Below are 24,142 nucleotides of genomic sequence, written 5' to 3' on the forward strand. Positions count from 1 at the left end.
TTTTAAGATGCAAACAAACTTTCCACGGACTTGTTTTTACAAATCGCCATCGGTCCAATGATGGTATTGCATTATAATGGTTTTTACACTTACTTTTTTTCTATCCTTTACATATAAGAAAAATTATTAAAACTATTCGCAAGAATTGCAGTGGTGTATCTAAAATGGCATGAACAAATCCGATGGTCCCGTGCGCTAGACACACCCATCGCTAGCTTTCCTCCGACATAGCATCGTCACCGTACCTTACTTCTCCTAAGGCCTCAGGAGGGTTAAGTCAGCTACTTCTTCTACAGACGCTGGTGTCACGTAAACTTAGGGGTTGGTTGATGAAATAAAAATAGCTGAGTCGTACCACAACTATTGTCTTTATTTCACAGCACAAGTTTACACAGATTGGAGAGATGCTCACTGTCCGATGGTTTTGTCTATTTCTCCCCTAGGTGTTCTCGTCTCATTACGGAGAAAAGCTCGGTGTGGGTGTGCCCTTTTTAATTAACAACGCGGATTCGCTGTTCGCACCTTCCGTTAGGAAAAGTGAGGGTAACGATCCACGATGCCAATTGGTTATAGGTCATGTTAATAATATTGTTTATGGGAAAAATCAGCTTTTTCGTTAGTCAAGTATTGGGGTTTTCCCATTAGGTAACTACCTGCTTTCCCCGTAATTAGTAAGGACGTATAACAACCTAAGGGCTGTCTCAAGGACCATCCATAAACAAATAACACAAAAATACTAAACTAAAAGTTTAAGTTTATGGTGGATCCCTGGGGTAATTGAGGGTACGCTGCGGCCTTTGATATAAATTGACGTTACACTCGCTACGCATCTTGCACAGATCTTGGACCCGGCCACGGTCGAGGTCGCGGCTCCAGTCAAGATGGCGGAGCTGCGTGAGGTCAGGTTTGACGTGTCCGTAGATAAGGAAGAGCTGCGGGTCGCCCTGGCGCTGGCCGCGGGATGTGGTATTGTGGAGGTCAAGTCGGGGAGATCAGCACCTGCAGAAGCGGCCTTAGCTTGGCCTGGGTGCGTTGCCTATTGGCCGGAGCGTGCAAGCTTTCCCAGGCAAGAATGATCGCCCTGGGCTGGTCCACTGGAAGAGACGAAGCCATCGGGATGAGGCCCTTGCAGTGCTTCAAATGCTTGGAGCTTGGACATGTCAGGGCGACGTGCGTGCCCACGGTGAATCGGTCACACCTGTGTTACAAGTGTGGCGAATCCTACCACCGTGCCAGAGGCTGCTCTTCCTCGACACACAAGTGCCCCTTGTGTGAATCTCTAGGTGCACCTGCTGCCCACCGTATGGGCGGGGCGGCGTGCAGACCCCCAAGACAAGGAAGAACGGCCGAGAACTCGCCGGGGCTGTAAGGCAGGGCGACAACGCGGCTAGCCAGCATCTAGTCGGAGGAAGCACTGCCAAAGCGGTAGATGGCTGGGAGGAGGCTATGGATTCAGTACAATAAGTTCTACCGCATCCTCCAGACAAATTTAGGCCGATCGAGGCGGTCCGCGAGGATTTCCCTTAAAAAAAAAAGGAAAGATAATTGCAATTAGTTGCAAAATTTTGATTTATTTTTCATTTCTCATGGCTGATTTCTATTAATGCTTAATATTCTTGTTACAATATAATAATGTATTATATTATGTTAATTATTATTTATTATTTTATCGTTAGTTCATCAACCATGAATAGTTAATGATTTAATAGTTAATTGTAACTAGTTGCAAAGTTTTAATTTATGGTTTGTTTCTCCTGGTTAATTTCTATTAATTTCTAATATTCCTGTTACCATATAATAATGATGTATTATATTGTACTAATTATTATTTATTTTTTCCTCGTTACTATCTTCCATTTGTAATATCATCTTATTAAATATTTATTTCTTCATCGAAAATATAACTTATTTTGCAACGTATAAAAGTTACTACATGCACGTGTTGATCAGCATTACTTTCAAAATGGCCGCTAGAAAATGTCCTTAGTATATAGTGACTTTTATTATTACCGAATTAATTATTTATCTGTTAATTAATTGTAACTTTATTTTAGTAGATGACGTATAATTGAAGTGGGAATAATATTATTTTGTATTTATTTTAGTGTATATAATTATTGTATGTATTTATTGTAAGTATGTATTGTATGTAAAAGTTACTTCGCGCTCGTGTCACGACCGGCATACTTCAAATCCGATGGACTGACGATAGAGATAAAGATGTGGCGGCACTCGGCGACAATGTATATCGCTGAAGTGCCTAATGAACCATCAACATCCCAACGGTCCTTCCACCGAAGGGTCTAGAAGAAAGAGCACGTGGCAACGATCGCGGACGCCTAGCAAATGCATGGACGGCGGGGATGTTGAGGGATGACAAAAGAAAGTAATCGGATCCGATCAAAAGTAAAATCATAAGAGTCAGTCTTAGAAAGTCACGCGTAGATTGAAGAACTACAATTGTTCAATTACAGCTATAGTAGACCCTAGGTTACAATGTTGCGGGATTATCCAAAATTCCAAAGGCTCCGGTGTTCTTACCGGAGTCTGTAATTGAACAATTGTAGTTATTCAATCCGATTGTAATTGTTCGAGAGTTGTGATAATGAGCTTGGGCTCGAGGTGACAGTCAGTCGCCGAACGTAGCCGCGGTTACGGGATGAACGCTTAGTCTAACAAAGGTATGGAGTAATTCTATAGCTCTCCTTAAAAGAAATATTCGTGGCGACACGCGACAGTAAACATTCCAACGGTTTCTGTCCCGTAGCTCGCCACACGCAGACCCTATTCTTCGAGTAAAATGATTGCCAGATGTCGATGCGTCTCCGCAGTACATGTTCGGCTAGCTCGAGGGCCCGTTATAAATCTTAAGATTTAGTCAACTAAAGTCCTTCAAACAGACAAACAGCCTTTGTCCCAACTACGGGAAAATAGGGGAGACCTATTTTTCAACGAGCGGCGTCTCCCACTAGCAACTTTCCCTCGAGGGCGGCTAGCATCTTTTTCTAACCACCGATATGGAGATTGACCAATTAGCAGCAACGCCAATTTCCCTTACTTTCTGGACGAAGGCTTTTCTCGACGAATCCGATGATCTCGTGTCCTTAGACACACCCCATTATAGTTTTCCTCTGTGGCATCATCGGGACGGGAAAGGCATTCTCGCTCGCGATCTCACTGATGAAAGGATTAACTCCCTACGGTCAGCGAATATTAACACAGAATCCGACTTAGATTTTTGCGAGTGCGTACGACTACCGTCCCGTTGTCCGCGAATTCGTTATTGAACCTAGGATCATTGTCATTAGTTTCTCGAGTACCTAACTACCACGGTTACTTGTCCGGTTCTATAATAATCGTATTTGCACTAGTCAATGTCTTCTCTATTGCATAACGACAACGTGTAACCCAAACGAAGATTCGTTTCACGTCCCTAACCCTAATTCGAATGTAAACCCGACATCAGAAGTGGGATCAGTGCCGGTTATAACAGTGCAAGAGCTTACGACAATCGTGCGCGAGTTAATTCCGTCGCTAGTGCAAAAATCGAGTGTGGAACTTAACAATTTTTCGACTCCGCTGCATGGCGCGCAGCTACCAGTCTGATTATGGAGGAAAATCCTTTACAAAGCAGTGCCCTGAATATAATTTCAATACCGAGTGTCGAATCGACTTCTACGTAGTGGAGGCGCCAACTGGTACATCAAGCCATCTGGGTGAGTCGTTTCCATTTTACCCCGATTTCGGAGCCGAGTGTTCGCTAATTAAAGAATCCGTAGTCTTGAGAATTGCTGGCAAAAGAACGATTGATATTGTAGTAATGCAAGGAATAAGAAATATTGGTACTAAACGTATCGCTCAAATCTTGTCCGTTGCAGGTGTCGGCGGGTAGAGATAAACTTTTCATGTTCTCGCTGATAGTTATTTAACAATACGATGTCGCGATTGCTCGTTCAATTTTAAGCCAAGATTTTGACGTAATATTACACAAAATAGCCTCGCTATGTGCAAAACAAAAATAATTAATACCTGTAATAAAACCGCTGAAAACGAGATCGATGTTAATGAAGTTGACAATGAGGTACGTGGTAGCGATAGAAGTCGATTAATCTTTCTTTTCGAAAATTCAGAGATTCATCCGTTACGGGTTCCCTACGTACTCGTACAAAAAAAAAAATACAGGCCAGTTAGAAGTACAATTAACTGATCCTAACATCGCCGTACAAGGAGTCCTAATAGACTTCGCGAGCGTAGGATAGTACGTGAGAGAACAAGCGATTTAATTACAGCCAAAAATCATAAAGCCTAGTAATTCACCGTTCGCGAGCCCTCGTTACTCGTGAAGACGAACAATGGTTCAGATAGATGATAGGTAGATTTTCGAGAACTAAATAAATATACGGTCGCGGATCGGTATCCTTTACCCCTCATTGCGGATCAAGTCGCGAGATTGCAAAAGCGAGATATTTTATTATTCTGGACATGGCCGGTGGGTTTCTCCAAACCCCTATTCATCCTAATTCTAGGAAGTATACAGCCTTGATTACCCTCGATGAACAATTTGGATAATAAGTTGTCGTTTTCTTCGAATTCTTTTGTGCCTTTGTTCGATCCATTCGATGTCCTTTATTTGCATAACATAAATGCGTGCGCGTTTAATGTTTCTTCCGGAAGTCATTTTCGGGACGGCGATACTATGCTGACTCCGTCGAAAATGATGATTCTTATATTTTCGGACAACCCTAATAATTTTTGCAACTCATACTTGTCTAAATATTCTAATATTTATGTTCTTCCTTGCTACCATTTTGTAAACCATCAAAGCGTTTACTACGGAAATCCTCAGGAGTAGTGGCATGCCAAGTCTTCTGTAGCATTTGACCCTTTTTAATTGTGGTGACATAAGAAATCATTTGGTCGAAGTGATCTGTACTACACTTTCCTTCATTGTATTCAGCAGCGGCTGCTGACTTCGATGTTGCGAACAAACAAAACGAGAGATCATTCTTGAGATTCCTTTGAAAACACGTATAACAGCCGACGTGCCATTCGTACGTTGTCGTCTATTTGGACGATGTCCTAATTATTGCCGACGCGATAGATCAAGCCCTAACAGGATTGCACACCGTACTAGATACCCTTGTAAAAGCCGGATTCTCCTTTAACTTTGCAATATGTTCTTTTCTAAAGGCATCGGTACTCTATTTGGAATATGTAATTTACGACCTAGAAGTTTGTCCCAACCCGGGTATAATGCACGCCTTGAGTTCTTTACCTGCGTCAACGGCCGTCACACAGCTCAGACAGTTCATAGGTTTAGCCTTTTATTTCCGAAAATTCGTCCCTAAATTTTCACGGGTAATGAAACCCTTGTATGCGCTTACTTCCGATAATAAAAACATGACTTGAACAGATAGGCATGAAAAAATAAGGCAAAAGGTAATTTCCTCCCTGACCGACGCGCCGGTGTTAATGGTATTTGACCCGAACCATCCGATAGAACTTCATATCGACGCTAGTTCGGATGGATATGAGGTTATTTTAATGCACAAGGTTGAAGGTAAAAATAGAGTAATAGAATATTACAGTATAAGAAGTAGCCCTGCGGAATCTAGGTATCATTCCTACGAACTAGAAACGTTAGCAGTTGTGAACGCCGTCAAGCATTTCAAGCACCTCCACGGACGAGAATTTCTTGTTGTCACTGATTGCAACTCCTTGAAAGCATCCAGTAATAAGGTACACTTGAATGACAGGGTTTACAGGTGGTAGGCTTACCTGCAAATTTTTACCTTTGACATTATGTACCGGGAAGGTAAACGAATGGCCCACGTAGATTTCTTTTCGCGAAATCCCGTAGACTTGGATCGCAGTACGTTCAGCAAAATTGTAGAGAAAGAAATTAACCTAACCGAAATCTCCGACGATTGGCTACTAGCGGAACAATGTCGCGGCCAACAAATTTCTGAGATCGTCAATAAATTACAGAACGAAGAGCTCGCGGAAGACGTCGCGAATACGTATGAGTTACGGTCCGGCACCCTCCATCGTAAAATACAAAGAAAAGGTAGAACTCTCTGCTTGCCCATCGTTCCAAGAGGGCTTTGGTGGTCCGTTATTAACCATGTGCAACAGTCAATTATGCACTTAGGTTGGGATAAAACGCTTGAGAAACTGTGCGAGTGTCACTGGTTCGAAGGAATGGCGGAGTATGTTCGCGAATTCGTAGAGAACTGTCACGCTTGTCAAGTTTCAAAGGCCAGTTCAGGTAAAATACGAGCTGAATTACATCCTATACCTAAGACCAGCATACCTTGGCATACAGTTCGCGTGGACATAACGGGCAAACTAAGCGGTAAAAGTGGTTCGAAAGAATATGTCATTGTTTTGGTCGACGTCTTCACTAAATTCGCATATCTGCATTATACTCGTAAAGTAGATTTCCTTAGTACCGTGAAAGCACTTAAGTACTATATTTTTATTCGGCAGTCCTTGCCGGATAATAGCGGACCAAGAGAGGTGTCCTAACGGGTAAAGAATTCCAAGATTTCTGGCAAGGTGAACACTAAAACTCCACTTAATCTCAACCGGTGCGAGTAGGGCCAACGGTCAGGTAGAGCGTATTACGGGTACGTTGAAAATTATGTTCACGATCATAGAAACGACCGGGCGATCGTGGCTAGACGCGGTTGGCAAAATACAGCTGGCTTCGAATTGCACGACCAACCGCGTGACTAAATCGAGCCCATTGGAACTATTAATTGGTGGAACAGCAAAGACCTTACGACTCGTTGATACCCGATAATATCGAAGAAAAAGAAGTAGATATCTCTTATGTAAGACAGCGGGCAATAGAGGATATAGAAATTAGTGCTAGGTACGATAAAGGTGGAGTTGACAAAACTAAAGCTAAGGTAGTTAGGTTTAACCTTGGTGATTTTGTATTATGCAAAAACGAGGAAAGAAACCAGACGAAGTTAGATCCGAAATTCAGGGGTCCATTCGAGATAGCAAAGATTTTGGAAGGAGATAGATATACTGTAAAAACCTTAGACGGCAAACAATCATATAAAGACGGACATGACAGACTGAGAAAAATGCTAGAAAGTTGCGCCCCTGCTGAGATGGACGTCTGCGGTGATGACAACGATGGTGATAATAACGATGCAAGTGCACTGACCTCAGAGGATCATTAACACCACGTTGTGGTCGTAGTGTATAACCACAGTGACGTTTTGCGTATCTGCAATATATCCACTGTGATGTCTCATACATCTGTAATATACCCACAGTGACGTTTGCGTATCGGCAATATATCCACTGTGATGTTTCATGTATCTGTAATATACCCACAGTGACGTTTTGCGTATCTGCAATATATCCACTGTGATGTCTCATACATCTGTAATATACCCACAGTGACGTTTGCGTATCGGCAATATATCCACTGTGATGTTTCATGTATCTGTAATATACCCACAGTGACGTTTTGCGTGTCTGCAATATATCCACTGTGATGTTTCATGCATCTGCAATATACCCACAGTGATACACCCAACGTAGCAATATGATCCAACCAACTGAGATTCATCAGTGTACGAAATCGAACCTGATCTGTCGTGTCATTACGGTCTGGCGACTCACAGAACGCAACTAGCACTTTGAATACAAATTATAACGCTACAAATTCTTGTTCTCTTTTAGTTTTGTGTTGTCAAGCCTCCAAACGAAATTTTGTTATTGCACTGGGCCCTTCACTTACTTGGACATTTAGTTAAATCGTAAATAATGTCAGTTGCATCGAATCTAATGTAAGAAAGCACGATATTTTAGTTACACACGAGGACGTGTGATAGTCAGGATGGCCGTGTCGGAGATGAAAGAACACCGGAGTCTGTAATTGAACAATTGTAGTTATTCAATCCGATTGTAATTGTTCGAGAGTTGTGATAATGAGCTTGGGCTCGAGGCGACAGTCAGTCGCCGAACGTAGCCGCCGTTACGGGATGAACGCTTTGTCTAACAAAGGTATGGAGTAATTCTATAGCTCTCCTTAAAAGAAATATTCGTGGCGACACGCGACAGTAAACATTCCAACGGTTTCTGTCCCGTGGCTCGCCACACGCAGACCCTATTCTTCGAGTAAGATGATTGCCAGATGTCGATGCGTCTCCGCAGTACATGTTCGGCTAGCCCGAGGGCCCGTTATAAATCTTAAGGTTTAGTTAACTAAAGTCCTTCAAACAGACAAACAGTCTTTGTCCCAACTACGGGAAGATAGGGGAGACCTATTTTTCAACGAGCGGCGTCTCCCACTAGCAACTTTCCCTCGAAGGCGGCTAGCATCTTTTTCTAACCACCGATATGGAGATTGACCAATTAGCAGCAACGCAAATTTCCCTTACTTTCTGAACGAAGGCTTTTCTCGACGAATCCGATGATCTCGTGTCCTTAGACACACCCCAATATAGTTTTCCTCTGTGGCATCATCGGGACGGGAAATTCATTCTCGCTCGCGATCTCATCGATGAAAAGAGTAACCCCTTACGACCGGTGAATATTACGCGTCCGACTTAGATTCTTGCGAATGCGTACGACTACTGTCCCGTTGTCCGCGGATTCGTTATTGAACCTAGAAACATTATCATTAGTTTCTCGAGTACCTAACTACCACGGTTACTTGTCCAGGCCTATAACAATCGTATTTGCACTAGTCAATGTCTTCTCTATTGCATAACGACAACGTGTAACCCAAACGAAGATTCGTTTCACGCCCCTAACCCTAATTCTAATGTAAACCCGACATATATACTATGGAACATATAAAATATACGAAATTTACAACTATGGAGTATAAAATATATGAAAATTGCATTACTAACTAACAAATTAACAAATATGGATACACCCAAGTGCATTAACACACATATGCACATGTAGATATATAGATAAACAAAATATTATTGTCAAACAAAATCAAAATCAACACATGGAACGTCAGGATACATTTCGCGAAACTTGTCCATACACCAAGAACGTACAACAGGGGAAATTCTTCCCTGACTAGAAGAATGATGACGCAAATGATCATCCAGGACTTCTCTTCAGGAAGGCGAATCTTCGCACAGTCATCTGTATCGTCTTCGTGAACCATTCACGTATCTCTTACGTAATTTTCTCTCCCTCTCCTTCTTCTTGCGCTAGAAGAGGACACAAATAAATATCTACCAAAAAGCGAGCAAAAGACAAATTCAGAATGTAAAATTACATACTTCTACAACTGGATCAGATGCCAAAGACATAGTCGCCTCAGTGTTCATAATTCAAGAAAACCGGAATGCGTATAAAACGAACGTACGCGAAACTTATCCACTTCACACCACCCTCAACAATAGTAAACGAAGCTCACACAAAAATACTCAGAGGAGGAAGACTTTATTGAAGAGCACGAACAACGCGTGCTGCACGATAAAGAAATCGGCGGATCAATGGGACAACCGCAGGCGCGCACTGCGCTGCATGCGCGATCGCCCACCACGACATTCTGCGCGACGGTCAGGGGACATTTGCTCACGTAGTGTCGGTCGGAAACTACGAGATTAAGACATGGCATCATTAAGATAGCCGGACAGACGAAACAGCGGCCAAGATAAGACGTCGCACGTGCCGCAGGTATCTTGGACGCTCCCACTAACATCAGCATGGAAGGTTCCAGAAGCATCTTCAGCAAGGACAAGTCGTTACACGTGCCGGAGGTATCTTGAACGTTCCCACCAGCATCAGCATAGAAGGTTCTAGAAGCATCGCAGACGAAACTTCAGCAAAAGATAAATAATAGCAGCAGCAACATCCTCTCACATAGGATCGGTGGGAAGCTTAGACTGTAGCGTTGCGATTCCCATAGGAGCAATCTGTCACGTGACAATTATCCCATGGTAGACTTAGATATAAATAAGCGTAGTGACATAAGGCGAGTTGGTTACTATCTTTATCGTCACCGTCACGCTGTCAGTATATCGTCGTGTTTCTTTACAATCAAATCACGTGTTTAACATTGTACAATTAAAAGTTTATCAAGTGTCTAATCTTCAAAGTTACTATCTTTACCATCACCGTCACGCTGTCAGTCTATTGCCGTGTTTCTTTACAATCAAATCAAGTTTTACATTTGTATAATTAAAGTCATTGTATAATTGAAGAAGTTCATTCAGAGTCGAGTTTAGAGTTGTCATTTTGTCAATCGAAGAGTTATACCATCAACCCGTCGATCAATTGCCAATTACTAATCAACCAGTTGGTCTTAGTCGAAATCGAGTTTGTAAAAATTTTATAAGTGTTAATCGCGGCGACCGTTGTGCCGAAATAAGTTGTCAAGATACCAGCAACCAACGAATTAAATATCCAAGAGCGATCCACCATACACCTACAGTCGTGGTAGGAGCTTTAATTTTATATCCTTCCCTCCGATAAATCTGCGGTTGTACCACACTCGCCATAGAAATAAAGTCTGTATTCAGATAATATTCGAACAAATCTTTAGCATATTATTAATATAAGTCATTCGAATCAAATAAACCTTGTATATCGAAAACGATTATTTATTTCAACAACTTTAATCCTCTCCGTGCCGGTACTCCTGCACATAGCAGGTTAGCCGAAACGTGGAACTTATTTGCCAGTTACGTCAACGCTAGTTAACGCTATCCATATGCATATAAGTTATTGAATAAAGATCAAGAGAATACAACGATTTGGAATCCTTCAGGCAGGACTGCGCTTCGAGTAGGCGAAACATGTCTGAGATTTCATTCGAATTGTTACAGATTGCGACGCTTAGATTAACTCGAGATTGCGCTGCGCTTCTGGCGAGCCAATTCCGTTAACTCCTACTAGCCGCAAGTTACATCAGCACCCTTAATAATAACAATACAAAAGAAAAGAAAAAAATATTTTGAAATAGTCCTTAGACTATTTCTGGTGGCAGCAACTACCGTATCAATCGGAAATTTCGAATCTAGATTTCAAATCATTGAGAACGTAACAATATAAAATTTTTTGGTGCCAGCGGTGGGATACGCTCCATATTTTTAAAGTTCTTACGGTTATCGACAAAATATAAATAGAAAATATGGCGACCGCACGAGACTCAGTGAATGAGAATACGCTCTTGACATTGTCAGAAAAATTGAAAACATAGGATGAAAATTTTCGCGTGTTAACCGACATAAACCTAAGACTTGCTAAATTAGAAGAAGACGTGCGTACAAGTAGGGCAACAAACGAAACCGAGATACCTGCATTATCGCCGATAACACCGCGAGAGACGAGATTGACCGATTAAGTTAAAGGCGCGATCGAGTCGGTACCAGTGTTCGACGGACACCGACCGTCTGTATTCAAATTTTTAAGGGAGTGCGAGTGAGCGCGAAATATGGTTCCAAGGCATCAAGAGCCTCAGTTGGTAGAATTATTAATGAATAAGCTTCGCGGACACGCGTTTCTCGCCGTAGAAGACAGCGAGGTAGGAAGTCTAAACGATTTCGGGAATAAATTAAAAGATATGATCGGTCCAGGAAAAACTGTTAACAAATATATAGGTAAATTAGCAACAGTGTTTCAACGACTGGGGAAAAGATATATTAGATTATATGGACCGCGTCAGAGATCTCAGGCTGGCGATAATGGATGGGGAAAGATGCGAGATATCCCAAGATGTCCAAGATACGATAGATTGGGACACAAGGTAGGATTTTGTTAAGGGGTTCCCAAATGAGATGTGTTTGCGAGTAAAAGTAGCAGGATACCAATCCCTAGACGGCGCGTACCGCCAAGCCGTGAAAGCAACACAAGAATTTAAACGAGAAAACAACAGAACGCGATACCAACGTCCGACACCCCCGAACAGTTACAACCGTAACAACGCTCGTCTCCTGAACAATAATAACAACATCGGGAACAACCACCAGGATCGAAGATTTGTACCGCCATCGCAGAATCACCCAAACGCTCCGAGACAAAATACGATAACCTATAACTATTGCAAAAAACCTGGGCATTTAGTAAAAGATTGTTACAAATTCAAAGCCCAAGTAGACGCTGGGGATAATCGTACCCTATGCATCGGGACAATCGGGAAACGTCCTTCGGGAGAACGGGGCGAGCCTCAAAGGAACCATGCTCCGAATCGCCCAAGAGTGCAGGCGGCGACAAGAAGACCAGTACCTACAGCGAGGAACAGAATGAATGCAATGCTGGCTGTAGAACCAAAGAAACAACCATCAAATACTATGGGAAACCCATCCTGCAGCCACGCGAAGAAACAAGCAGAGGATAAAAAATTTCAAGACCAAAAAGAAAAGAAAATACAAGGAGTATCGACCAAGAATCACCAAGAGTCGGACTAATATCCAGATTTTTCCAAACCCTTCAAGCTCACGACAAACGCATCAGGATACGCAATAGGCGGAGTATTGAGTCAGGAACCGATTGGGAAGGACTAGCCATTCGCGTATGCCTCTAGACTACTAAACCCCGCAAAACAAAACTATTCTACCATAGAAAAAGAATGTCTAGCAATCGTCTACTGCGCGATGCATTTCAGACCATACCTGTATGGTACGAAATTTACTATAGTAACAGACCACAAATCGTTAGTATGGATGAATTCTATTAAGGATCCCACGTCGAGAATTTGGAAATGGAAACTGAAATTATCAGACTTCGAGTTCGATATCCAATACAAAGAAGGACGAAGAAATGCAAACGCAGATGCATCGTCTAGAAACCCAGGGGTGTGCCTGCCAATCAGGAAGCGAGAAGAAGACTCGCCAGATCGATATCCACATTTAAATAGATTTTAATTGGATACCTCAACCGAGGACTCTCCCATATTTGAAGCTAAACCACGCGTCTTGCCTCAGTTCTATGATCCGAGAAAACAAGGAAAAGCCTTTACTCGAAAGCATCTCACCATAGAAGAAACATCCGTAAAATATTTTGACCAAGCATTATCGAAATCGATGTAAACACAGGCAAGGAAGTAGCCGATCAAGAAATAGAGTACATAGGAACAACAAGTGAAGAAGAGCCTTCTACGGCAGACTCTGAACCAACACGGCAACGAGGAGAAGACGCGAGATCTATGATACTTGCAGAACTAAAAATTTCGGAAACACGAGATTCAGTTACGAGAGTGAATGATCATAAAGTGATATTCGTCGATATACAGGGCGCTCCGATAGATAAAGGAGCTTTAAAAATGAAGGAAGCAGGGAAACTGCCGCATTATGAAGATCTAATGTTGGGAAGAGCAAGATTGAATCAAGAATCCGGAAAATACATCGTACCCCTACTCGTAAAGGAAGACCGAAATATTCCTATAATGCCAGAAAATTTATTAAATTCATTGAGATCCTTACTGGACGTAGTAAACGAAAAACAATTAATGTCCTTTAGCATTAGCAAAGGAAATATGGAAGAAATACCCTGGCAACACACAATCAGGAAATTGAAGGAAGTATTTATGGAAAAAAACCATAACTATCATCATCTGCACTGGGGAAGTAATCACCCCACCAGTGGAAGCGCGAAGCAACATAATACGAGAGAAACACGAATCATACGTAGCGGGACACTATTACTGGGAAAACATGAAGAAAGAGATTCAAGAATATGTAAGAACCTGTAGAGAATGCCAGTTAAAGAAACTAACAAGAATAAAGACGAAGCAACCGATGGTGCTCACAGACACACCAGGTAAAGCTTTCGACAAAATTAGTACGGATATCATCGGTTCATTGCCAAAGACACAAAAGGGAAATGAATATATATTAACTATTCAAAATTTATTGACAAAGTATTCGATCGGGATTCCGATGGAAGGGATCTCTTCAGCTGAGATAGCGGACGTTTTCGTAAAACGATTCATTTGCCAATTCGGATCACCGAGAGCCATTCTTACCGACCAGGGACCGAACTTTACATCTTCGCTAATGAAGAAAGTAGCAAAGAGATTTCGCATCAAACAATTACACCACGTCGGCATACCATTCACAAAGCAACGGTTCAATTGAAAGATCTCACCACGTGTTAACCGAATATCTCAAGTTATACATCGAAAATTCAAGAAACTGAGACAAATGGGTGGAATTAGCCATGTTTTCTTATAATACCTCTGTACACGAAGGAACGAAATTCTCCCCGCACGAATTAGTTTTTGAGCACTTGACCAGAGAACCCACTGGTGAAATGATAATCGAAGAGGATATAGAACCAACAAATGCGGAATATCTCAGAGACCTGTTCAATAAAATCAACACCGTGCCAAGGGCCAATGCCAAGAGAAAATTTGATGAAATCCAAGTTAAAATCAAAGGAATATTACGACAGACGAATCAACCCGCAAAATTTCAAAATAGGAGATCTGGTATATCTACTAAAGGAACCTAGCAAAGGAAAATTTTCTGATCAATATACAGGACCGCATAAAGTGTTAGAAATTTTGCAGAATCAAAACGTCAAGATTGAAGTGAAGGGGATTCCGCGTGCAATACACTTGAACAATTTAAAACTAGCACATAACTGAGACAATAGCCAGAACGATTTCAGGAAGCAACGTAGTATGGTAGTATATAGTATAACGCTGCTTGTCGAATAATGAAGATAGCGGAAACCTAAAAGAAAAAATGGAAATTACTATGTATTCTGGCCGCTATTTCAATATAAAATGCGTTAATTCAATAAAATAAACAAAGATATTGGAAGAGATTAAAAAGAGAAAAGTACCTTATAAATCAAAGAGGCTTGTACACAATTAATTATTGTAGAAAGAAATGTATATGCAAGAATTCCACAGGGGTTGGTTATGGGTCCATTTTTGTAGAACATAGTATACGACGCTCAGCTGAAACAAATGGATAGATTAACCTCAATTGCCTTAATATAAAAAAAAGAGAAAAAATGTTAAATATTGATAACACTTTTAAAGTTAAACTAAAAGAAGCAATGATAACAGTCAATAATTGATGTTCGACAACAGACTTACAGTTGGCCAATGAAAAAAGACTGAAACCACTTTACTTACAGGTACGAGAATACCGAAGGTAATAAATATTAAGATTGACAGTTATAACCTGAGAAAATAAATGAAAAAAAAATAAATAAAAAAGAGAATGTTATAAAATACTTTGGAATAGAAATTGATATTAGTAGGAAATTCACTACTCACATCGAAAAGGTATACACAAAAGCCGACACAGTTATGAGAAGCATACTACCAAGTTTAAGTGAATACGTACGGAGTATTGAAGTAGATACTATTGGAACAGTAAAGAAGGCAATAGGAAACTGAAAAACCAAGAAGAAATTAGTGACATTATAACAAAATAACTCAACGTCGACGCAATAGTCTTTGCAAACAAGAAAAAGGACAGACTATTTTACTATGCGGATACTTACGAAATATGGCATTTTTTTTTATACTTACAGATCTAACATAAATAAAAGTAGTCATAATAAGTGTTGACAATGTAACGAAGAACCAGATGATGCCAAACATGCACTGTGTAAATATCCTATGTGAGCGACACAGCGTATAGACTTGAAGAATAAAGTTGGAAAACCTATAAGCAGTAATAATGTAGTGAACAAAGTTTTAACTAATAAGATATGGACTAGCTTCAAACTGTATTATGTAGTAACAACCAATTAATAAGAAAACAAAATTGGCCAATAAGTATAGAAAGAGGTTAGAAATAAATCAAGATAGGTTAACCTAATATCAACAGCATAAACGACTGAAATAAGAGGATAATATATTACATTAACCTATATAATATTATTATACTAAATTTGATATATAGAATATTATAATACACAATAGTAGTCGTTGACACAATACACTGTAAACATATTAAATTAAACAAATTAAATGGCAATTTTAATACTTACAGCTGTAGGATAAATAAATGTACTTATAATAAGTGTTGAGAGTGTAACGAAGAACCAGACAATGCAAAACACGTACCGTATAGATGTTCCAAGCAAGTGACGCAGTGTTCAGAAAAAAAAATAGAATTGGAGAACCTATAAATAACAATAATTCAATTAACAAGCTCTATCTAATAATATATGGATTAGCTCCAAAAATTATACCATACAATTATGAAATAACAGCAAATCACAAGTACGAAGTAACGACAAACTAATAAGAAGGAAATAGAAACAGCCAATAAATATAGAAATAGGTTAGAAATTAATCGAGACAGGTTAACAGAATATCAACGACAACAAGATTAAAATAAGGGATTATTATATTGTATTGACCTATTATAATATAATATTAAATCTGGTGTAAAGAAATAAGGTTATACTACACAATAGTGATTGGTGACACAATACACTATGCACATATTGAATTAAACCAATTAAACAAAAGCTATATAAATATAAAACACTCATAACCAAGCAGTGAAGCAGTGCTAATAATAATTTATAGATGTCAACAGCAATACAATCCACATGCTATTACATTAAAATAACACACAGTATATACACATATTATAATGAACACAAAAACAATATTATTGTCATTTCAATTTTCAATTCCACTAAAATAGAGTTAAAAATATGTAACAGATAAATAATCATTCCTGCATTGAATGAAAAACTACAACACACTGGAAATATTCAAAGCGGCCATTTTGGAAGTAATGCTGATCGTCACGAGTGTCACGTAAAATAACAAAATAGAAAAAAGAAATTTGAGGTGAAAAATAAAAAAAGAAAACTTTATTTTTTTCTAACAACAATACACTTTACAATCAACTTCCGAACTCTAGGCGTGACTTTCTAAGACTGACTCTTATGATTTTACTTTCGATCGGATCCCTCCTCAACATCCCCGCCGTCCATGCATTTGCTAGGCGTCCGCGATCGTTGCCACGTGCTCTTTCTTCTAGACCCTTCGGTGGAAGGACCGTTGGGATGTTGATGGTTCATTAGGCACTTCAGCGATATACATTGTCGCCGAGTGCCGCCACATCTTTATCTCTATCGTCAGTCCATCGGATTTGAAGTATGCCGGTCGTGACACGAGCGCGAAGTAACTTTTACATACAATACATACATACAATAAATACATACAATGATTATATACACTAAAATAAATACAAAATAATATTATTCCCACTTCAATTATACGTCATCTACTAAAATAAAGTTACAATTAATTAACAGATAAATAATTAATTCGGTAATAATAAAAGTCACTATATACTAAGGACATTTTCTAGCGGCCATTTTGAAAGTAATGCTGATCAACACGTGCATGTAGTAACTTTTATACGTTGCAAAATAAGTTATATTTTCGATGAAGAAATAAATATTTAATAAGATGATATTACAAATGGAAGATAGTAACGAGGAAAAAATAAATAATAATTAGTACAATATAATACATCATTATTATATGGTAACAGGGATATTAGAAATTAATAGAAATTAACCAGGAGAAACAAACCATAAATTAAAACTTTGCAACTAGTTACAATTAACTATTAAATCATTAACTATTCATGGTTGATGAACTAACGATAAAATAATAAATAATAATTAACATAATATAATACATTATTATATTGTAACAAGAATATTAAGCATTAATAGAAATCAGCCATGAGAAATGAAAAATAAATCAAAATTTTGCAACTAATTGCAATTATCTTTCCTTTTTTTTTTTAAGGGAAATCCTCGCGGACCGCCTCGATCGGCCTAAATTTGTCTGGAGGATGCGGTAGAACTTATTGTACTAAATCCATAGCCTCCTCCCAGCCATCTACCGCTTTGGCAGTGCTTCCTCCGACTAGATGCTGGCTAGCCGCGTTGTCACCCTGCCTTACAGCCCCGGCGAGTTCTCGCCCGTTCTTCCTTGTCTTGGGGGGTCTGCACGCCGCCCCGCCCATACGGTGGGCAGCAGGTGCACCTAGAGATTCACACAAGGGGCACTTGTGTGTCGAGGAAGAGCAGCCTCTGGCACGGTGGCCGGATTCGCCACACTTGTAACACAGGTGTGACCGATTCACCGTGGGCACGCACGTCGCCCTAACATGTCCAAGCTCCAAACATTTGAAGCACTGCAAGGGCCTCATCCCGATGGCTTCGTCTCTTCCAGTGGACCAGCCCAGGGCGATCATTCTTGCCTGGGAAAGCTTGCACGCTCCGGCCAATGGGCAACGCACCCAGCCCAAGCTAAGGCCGCTTCTGGAGGTGCTGATCTCCCCGACTTGACCTCCACAATACCACATCCCGCGGCCAGCGCCAGGGCGACCCGCAGCTCTTCCTTATCTACGGACACGTCAAACCCGACCACACGCAGCTCCGCCATCCTGACTGGAGCCGCGACCTCGACCGTGGCCGGGTCCAAGATCTGTGCAAGATGCGTAGCGAGTGTAACGTCAATTTATATCAAAGGCCACAGCGTACCCTCAATTACCCCAGGGATCCACCATAAACTTAAACTTTTAGTTTATTATTTTTGTGTTATCTGTTTATGGATGGTCCTTGAAACAGCCCTTAGGTTGTTATACGTCCTTACTAATTACGGGGAAAGCAGGTAGTTACCTAATGGGAAAACCCCAATACTTGACTAACGAAAAAGCTGATTTTTCCCATAAACAATATTATTAACATGACCTATAACCAATTGGCATCGTGGATCGTTACCCTCACTTTTCCTAACGGAAGGTGCGAACAGCGAATCCGCATTGTTAATTAAAAAGGGCACACCCACACCGAGCTTTTCTCTGTAATGAGACGAGAACACCTACGAGAGATAGACAAAACCCTCGACCTGTAAACACCTCTCCGAGCAATGTGCTAGAAAATAAACACAGTAGTTGACCTACCCTTAAGTTTACGTGACACGAGCGTGGACGCCTTTTTCCGGACACTGTCGCAGGGGATCACTACAATAATAGCACCAGTCATGGCCTTACCATGCCATGGATTTTTCCTCTAACCGCCTTTATCACTACCGCGTACGATGTCTTAGCCCCCCCTCTCAGGGTCAAAGTAACCCCTGATGATGACGGTAAGCGAGGGAGCACGGCCTTTCTTGGTGTTGGAACTTATTAGGGGGCTTTCGTTGAAGTCCCTGTCGATGCGGCGGCCTTCGGTTTCGAGGTGTAATTTGCCCTTCTCCCAGGCTGTGCACCTTTTGTAGGCGGAACCATGTAGACCTGGCTTTCCGCCGCAATTCTAGTGCCTTTCTTCTTCCTTCTCTTCTTTTTCTTCGACTGCACCACCCACCACTCACCACCCTGCTGCTCCCGAAGGAGCGATGGGAACTGCGTGGTGATGGGTGAAGGTGGTGCGTGCCGACGCCACCGACTCCTGTCTGACCCGTGCCTCAGGTATGGGTCGTCTACGCTGATCCATTCGGCGTGTAAAATGGAGAAAAAGGAGCGTTTGAACGTCGAAATATCTCAAATAGGAACGAAATAACACTTTGTTTTCTTCAAAATCGAGTAAAAGATTGAGATTTGCGAGCTGCGGGGCTTGTTTTGACGCTGAAACGAGCGTGCATTACATTCGGTGCGTAAAATGGAGTGAAAAGCGCGCTTTAACGTCGAAATATCTCAAACGGGAAGGAAATGACGATTAGTTTCCGTCAAAATCAGCGATATCATCTGTCACGTCCCGCGCTCCGCACGTGCCGTAACGAAAAAACAGAAAACCGCAATATATATGTGAGAGATGGAAGAACACCGGAGCCTTTGGAATTTTGGATAATCCCGCAACATTGTAATCTAGAGTCTACTATAGCTGTAATTAAATAATTGTAGTTATTCAATCCGGTTGTGAAATTGTTCGAGAGTTGTGATAATGAGCTTGGGCTAGAGGCGACAGCTAGTAGCCTAACGTAGCCGCGGTCAACGGGACGAACTCTCCATCTAACAAAGGCATTGAGTAATCCTATAGCTCTCCTTAAAAGAAAGATTTGTAGCGGCACGTGGCAGTAAACATTCCAACGGTTTCTGTCCCGTAGCTTGCCGCACGCAGATCCTATTCTCCGGGCAGGATGTTTACCAGATGTCGACGCGTCTCCACAGTACGTGATCGGCTAGCCCGAGGACCGACATAAACACGAATATCTAGTTACCTAAAATCCTTCAACAGATACACAGTCTTTGTCCCAGTTACGGGATGACAGGAGAGACCTATTTTCCACGAACGACGTCTCCCACTAGCAACCCTCCCTCAAGGGCAGCTAGCATCCTTTTCTAACTACCGATATGGAGATTGGCCAATTAGCAGCAACGTTAACTTCCCTTACTTTCCGAACGTAGGATGTCCCCGACGAATCCGATGATCTCGTGTCCTTAGACACACCCCGTCATAGTTTTCCTCTGGGGTATCACCGGGACGGAAAGTCATTCTCTCTTGCGGTCTCATCGACAAAAAAAGGATTAACTCCTTACGGTCAGCGAATATTAACACAGAATCCGACTTAGATTTTTGCGAGTGCGTACGACTACCGTCCCGTTGTCCGCGGATTCGTTATTGAACCTAGGATCATTGTCATTAGTTTCTCGAGTATCTAATTACCACGGTTACTTGTCCGGTTCTATGGTAATCGTATTTGCACTAGCCAATGTCTTCTCTATTGCATAACGACGACGTGTAATCCAAACGAAGATTCGCTTTACGCCCCTAACCCTAATTCTAATGTAAACCCGACATCAGAAGTGGGATCAGTGCCGGTTATAACAGTGCAAGAGCTTACGACAATCGTGCGCGAGTTAATTCCGTCGCTAGTGCAAAAATCGAGTGTGGAACTTAACAATTTTTCGACTCCGCTGCTTGGTGCGCAGCTACCAATCTGATTATGGAGGAAAATCCTTTACAAAGCAGTGCCCTGAATATAATTTCAATACCGAGTGTCGAATCGACTTCTACGTAGTGGAGGCGCCAAGTGGTAGATCAAGCCTTCCGGGTGAGTCCTTTCCATTTTACCCCGATCTCGGAGCCGAGTGTTCGCTAATTAAAGAATCCGTAGTCTTGAGAATTTCTGGCAAAAGAACGATTGATATAGTAGTAATGCAAGGAATAAGAAATATTGGTACTAAACGTATCGCTCAAATCTTATCCGTTGCAGGTGTCGGCGGGTAGAGATGAACTTTTCACGTTCTCGCTGATAGTTATTTAACAATACAATATCGCGATTGCTCGTTCAATTTTAAGCCAAGATTTTGACGTAATATTACACAAAATAGCCTCGCTATGTGCAAAACAAAATAATTAATGCCTGTAATAAAACTGCCGAAAACGAGATCGATGTTAATGAAGTTGACAATGAGGTACGTGGTAGTGATAAAGGTAGATTAATCTTTCTTTTCGAAAATTCAGAGATTCATCCGTTACGGGTTCCCTACGTACTCGTACAAAAAAAAAATACAGGCCAGTTAGAAGTACAATTAACTGATCCTAACATCGCCGTACAAGGAGTCCTAATAAACTTCGCGAGCGCGGAATAGTACGTGAGAGAACAAGCGATTTAATTACAGCCAAAAATCATAAAGCCTAGTAATTCACCGTTCGCGAGCCCTGCGTTACTCGTGAAGACGAACAATGGTTCAGATAGATGATAGGTAGATTTTCGAGAACTAAATAAATACACGGTCGCGGGTCGGTATCCTTTACCCCTCATTGCGGATCAAGTCGCGAGATTGCAAAAGCGAGATATTTTATTATTCTGGACATGGCCGGTGGGTTTCTCCAAACCCCTATTCATCCTAATTCTAGGAAGTATACAGCCTTGATTACCCTCGATGAACAATTTGGATAATAAGTTGTCGTTTTCTTCGAATTCTTTTGTGCCTTTGTTCGATCCATTCGATGTCCTTTATTTGCATAACATAAATGCGTGCGCGTTTAATGTTTCTTCCGGAAGTCATTTTCGGGACGGCGATACTATGCTGACTCCGTCGAAAATGAGGATTCTTATATTTTCGGACAACCCTAATAATTTTTGCAACTCATATTTGTCTAAATATTCTAATATTTATGTTCTTCCTTGCTACCATTTTGTAAACCATCAAAGCGTTTGCTACGGAAATCCTCAGGAGTAGTGGCATGCCAAGTCTTCTGTAGCATTTGACCCTTTTTAATTGTGGTGACATAAGAAATCATTTGGTCGAAGTGATCTGTACTACACTTTCCTTCATTGTATTCAGCAGCGGCTGCTGACTTCGATGTTGCGAACAAACAAAACGAGAGATCATTCTTGAGATTCCTTTGAAAACACGTATAACAGCCGACGTGCCATTCGTACGTTGTCGTCTATTTGGACGATGTCCTAATTATTGCCGACGCGATAGATCAAGCCCTAACAGGATTGCACACCGTACTAGATACCCTTGTAAAAGCCGGATTCTCCTTTAACTTTGCATAATGTTCTTTTCTAAAGGCATCGGTACTCTATTTGGAATATGTAATTTACGACCTAGAAGTTTGTCCCAACCCGGGTATAATGCACGCCTTGAGTTCTTTACCTGCGTCAACGACCGTCACACAGCTTAGGCAGTTCATAGGTTTAGCCTTTTATTTCCGAAAATTCGTCCCTAAATTTTCACGGGTAATGAAACCCTTGTATGCGCTTACTTCCGATAGAACTTTATATAGACGCTAGTTCGGATGAATATGAGGTTATTTTAATGCACAAGATTGAAGGTAAAAATAGAGTAATAGAATATTACAGTATACGAAGTAGCCCTGCGGAATCTACGTATCATTCTTACGAACTAGAAAGGTTAGCAGTTGTGAACGCCGTCAAGCATTTCCATCATTATCTCCACGGACGAGAATTTCTTGTCGTCTCCGATTGTAACCCTTTGAAGGCATCCAGTAGTAAGGTAAATTTAAATGACAGGGTTTACAGGTGGTGGGCTTACTTACAAACTTTTACTTTTGACATTCTGTACCGGGAGGGTAAACGAATGGCCCACGTAAATTTTGTCTCGCGAAATCCCGTAGACTTGGATCACCTTACGATCAACGAAGTCGTAGAGAAGGAAATCAATCTGACCGAAATCTCCGAAGACTGGCTATTAGTGGAATAACGTCGCGACTTCCAAATTTCTGGGATCGTCAATAAATTGCAGAACGAGGAGCTCACGGGAGATATCGCGAATACGTATGTAGTATCGTGGACGAAAAGCCTAAGAGATATCGGGCGAATCATGAACAATGTCGTGAGAGCCGAGGCGCCGTCGGGTCCATCAATGTGTCATCGGTCTTTTCAAGTGCATAGTTTCGTAGAAAAGACCTACGTGACCCTGGCTACGAGCGTCTGCAGAACACGTGTGCCTAGAAAAGACAATAGAATGCGACAACGGCCAGAGAGTTAGTCGAGGAGCAGAGTGCGAGTCGAGAAACAGAGTTTGCGAGTGGCGTTGCCGAGAGAGTGTTGATTGCATTTTTGTGAAAGTCGGGTCGTTATTTAGTTGTGCTGTTTTATGTACGTTTGGTATGAATAGTTCAGGTTGAACAACAATCGTCTTTTTCTGTCCGATTAACATCTGTATCATCCATTCCTTGTAAATACATTATATCACGATATTACATTTTTGGGGGCTCGTCCGGGATTGGACAAGACAGAAAACGAAACGGTTTAACAGAGCTATTCGAGCTAGTTGTGAATTTACCGGTACGCGGTGCGATAAAAGACGATATCGTTGACTGTTTAAGTTTGTGTAGTGTGAAAAATGGCAAACGTTGGGGACGAACGATTGTCGGGTGAAGAGGGTTCGACGCTGGAGGAGCTGAGGAGTAAGCTCGCGCGAATGAACCTCCCTATATCTGGTGCGAGGTCAGTGTTGATTGCAAGGCTGAATCGGGCATGTAGGGCTGGACAATCGTATCCTAAGGGATCGACGGGCGGTGAAGAGCTACTTTCCGAACGTAGGATGTCCCCGACGAATCCGATGATCTCGTGTCCTTAGACACACCCCGTCATAGTTTTCCTCTGGGGTATCACCGGGACGGAAAGTCATTCTCTCTTGCGGTCTCATCGACAAAAAAAGGATTAACTCCTTACGGTCAGCGAATATTAACACAGAATCCGACTTAGATTTTTACGAGTGCG

General features: G+C 41.4%; 1 protein-coding gene and 1 pseudogene across 8 annotated transcripts; one reads left to right on the forward strand and one right to left on the reverse strand.

The window, feature by feature from the left end:
- Window positions 1-349: 349 nt before the first annotated feature.
- On the reverse strand, window positions 350-23,942 carry LOC117162308 (uncharacterized). Of its 8 annotated transcripts, none has more exons than XM_076627615.1 (6): window positions 16,874-23,942; window positions 16,025-16,083; window positions 15,485-15,620; window positions 14,785-15,345; window positions 9,273-14,672; window positions 8,855-9,200 (listed from the first exon to the last, which is right to left on the reverse strand). In XM_076627615.1, the coding sequence occupies exon 1, from the start codon at window positions 18,300-18,302 to the stop codon at window positions 17,799-17,801; it is 504 nt and encodes a 167-aa protein (XP_076483730.1). In that variant the 5' UTR covers window positions 18,303-23,942; the 3' UTR covers window positions 8,855-9,200; window positions 9,273-14,672; window positions 14,785-15,345; window positions 15,485-15,620; window positions 16,025-16,083; window positions 16,874-17,798. The 8 variants fall into 7 exon arrangements, with proteins under 8 accessions (XP_033200069.2, XP_076483730.1, XP_076483732.1 ...); XM_076627618.1 differs by having other exon boundaries at window positions 15,949-16,083; XM_076627614.1 differs by having other exon boundaries at window positions 16,678-23,942.
- On the forward strand, window positions 11,425-12,404 carry LOC143305028 (uncharacterized; annotated as a pseudogene).
- Window positions 23,943-24,142: the final 200 nt, after the last annotated feature.

The sequence above is a fragment of the Bombus vancouverensis genome, unplaced genomic scaffold, assembly GCF_051014615.1.
Source record: "Bombus vancouverensis nearcticus unplaced genomic scaffold, iyBomVanc1_principal scaffold0076, whole genome shotgun sequence".
NCBI lineage: Eukaryota > Metazoa > Arthropoda > Insecta > Hymenoptera > Apidae > Bombus > Bombus vancouverensis.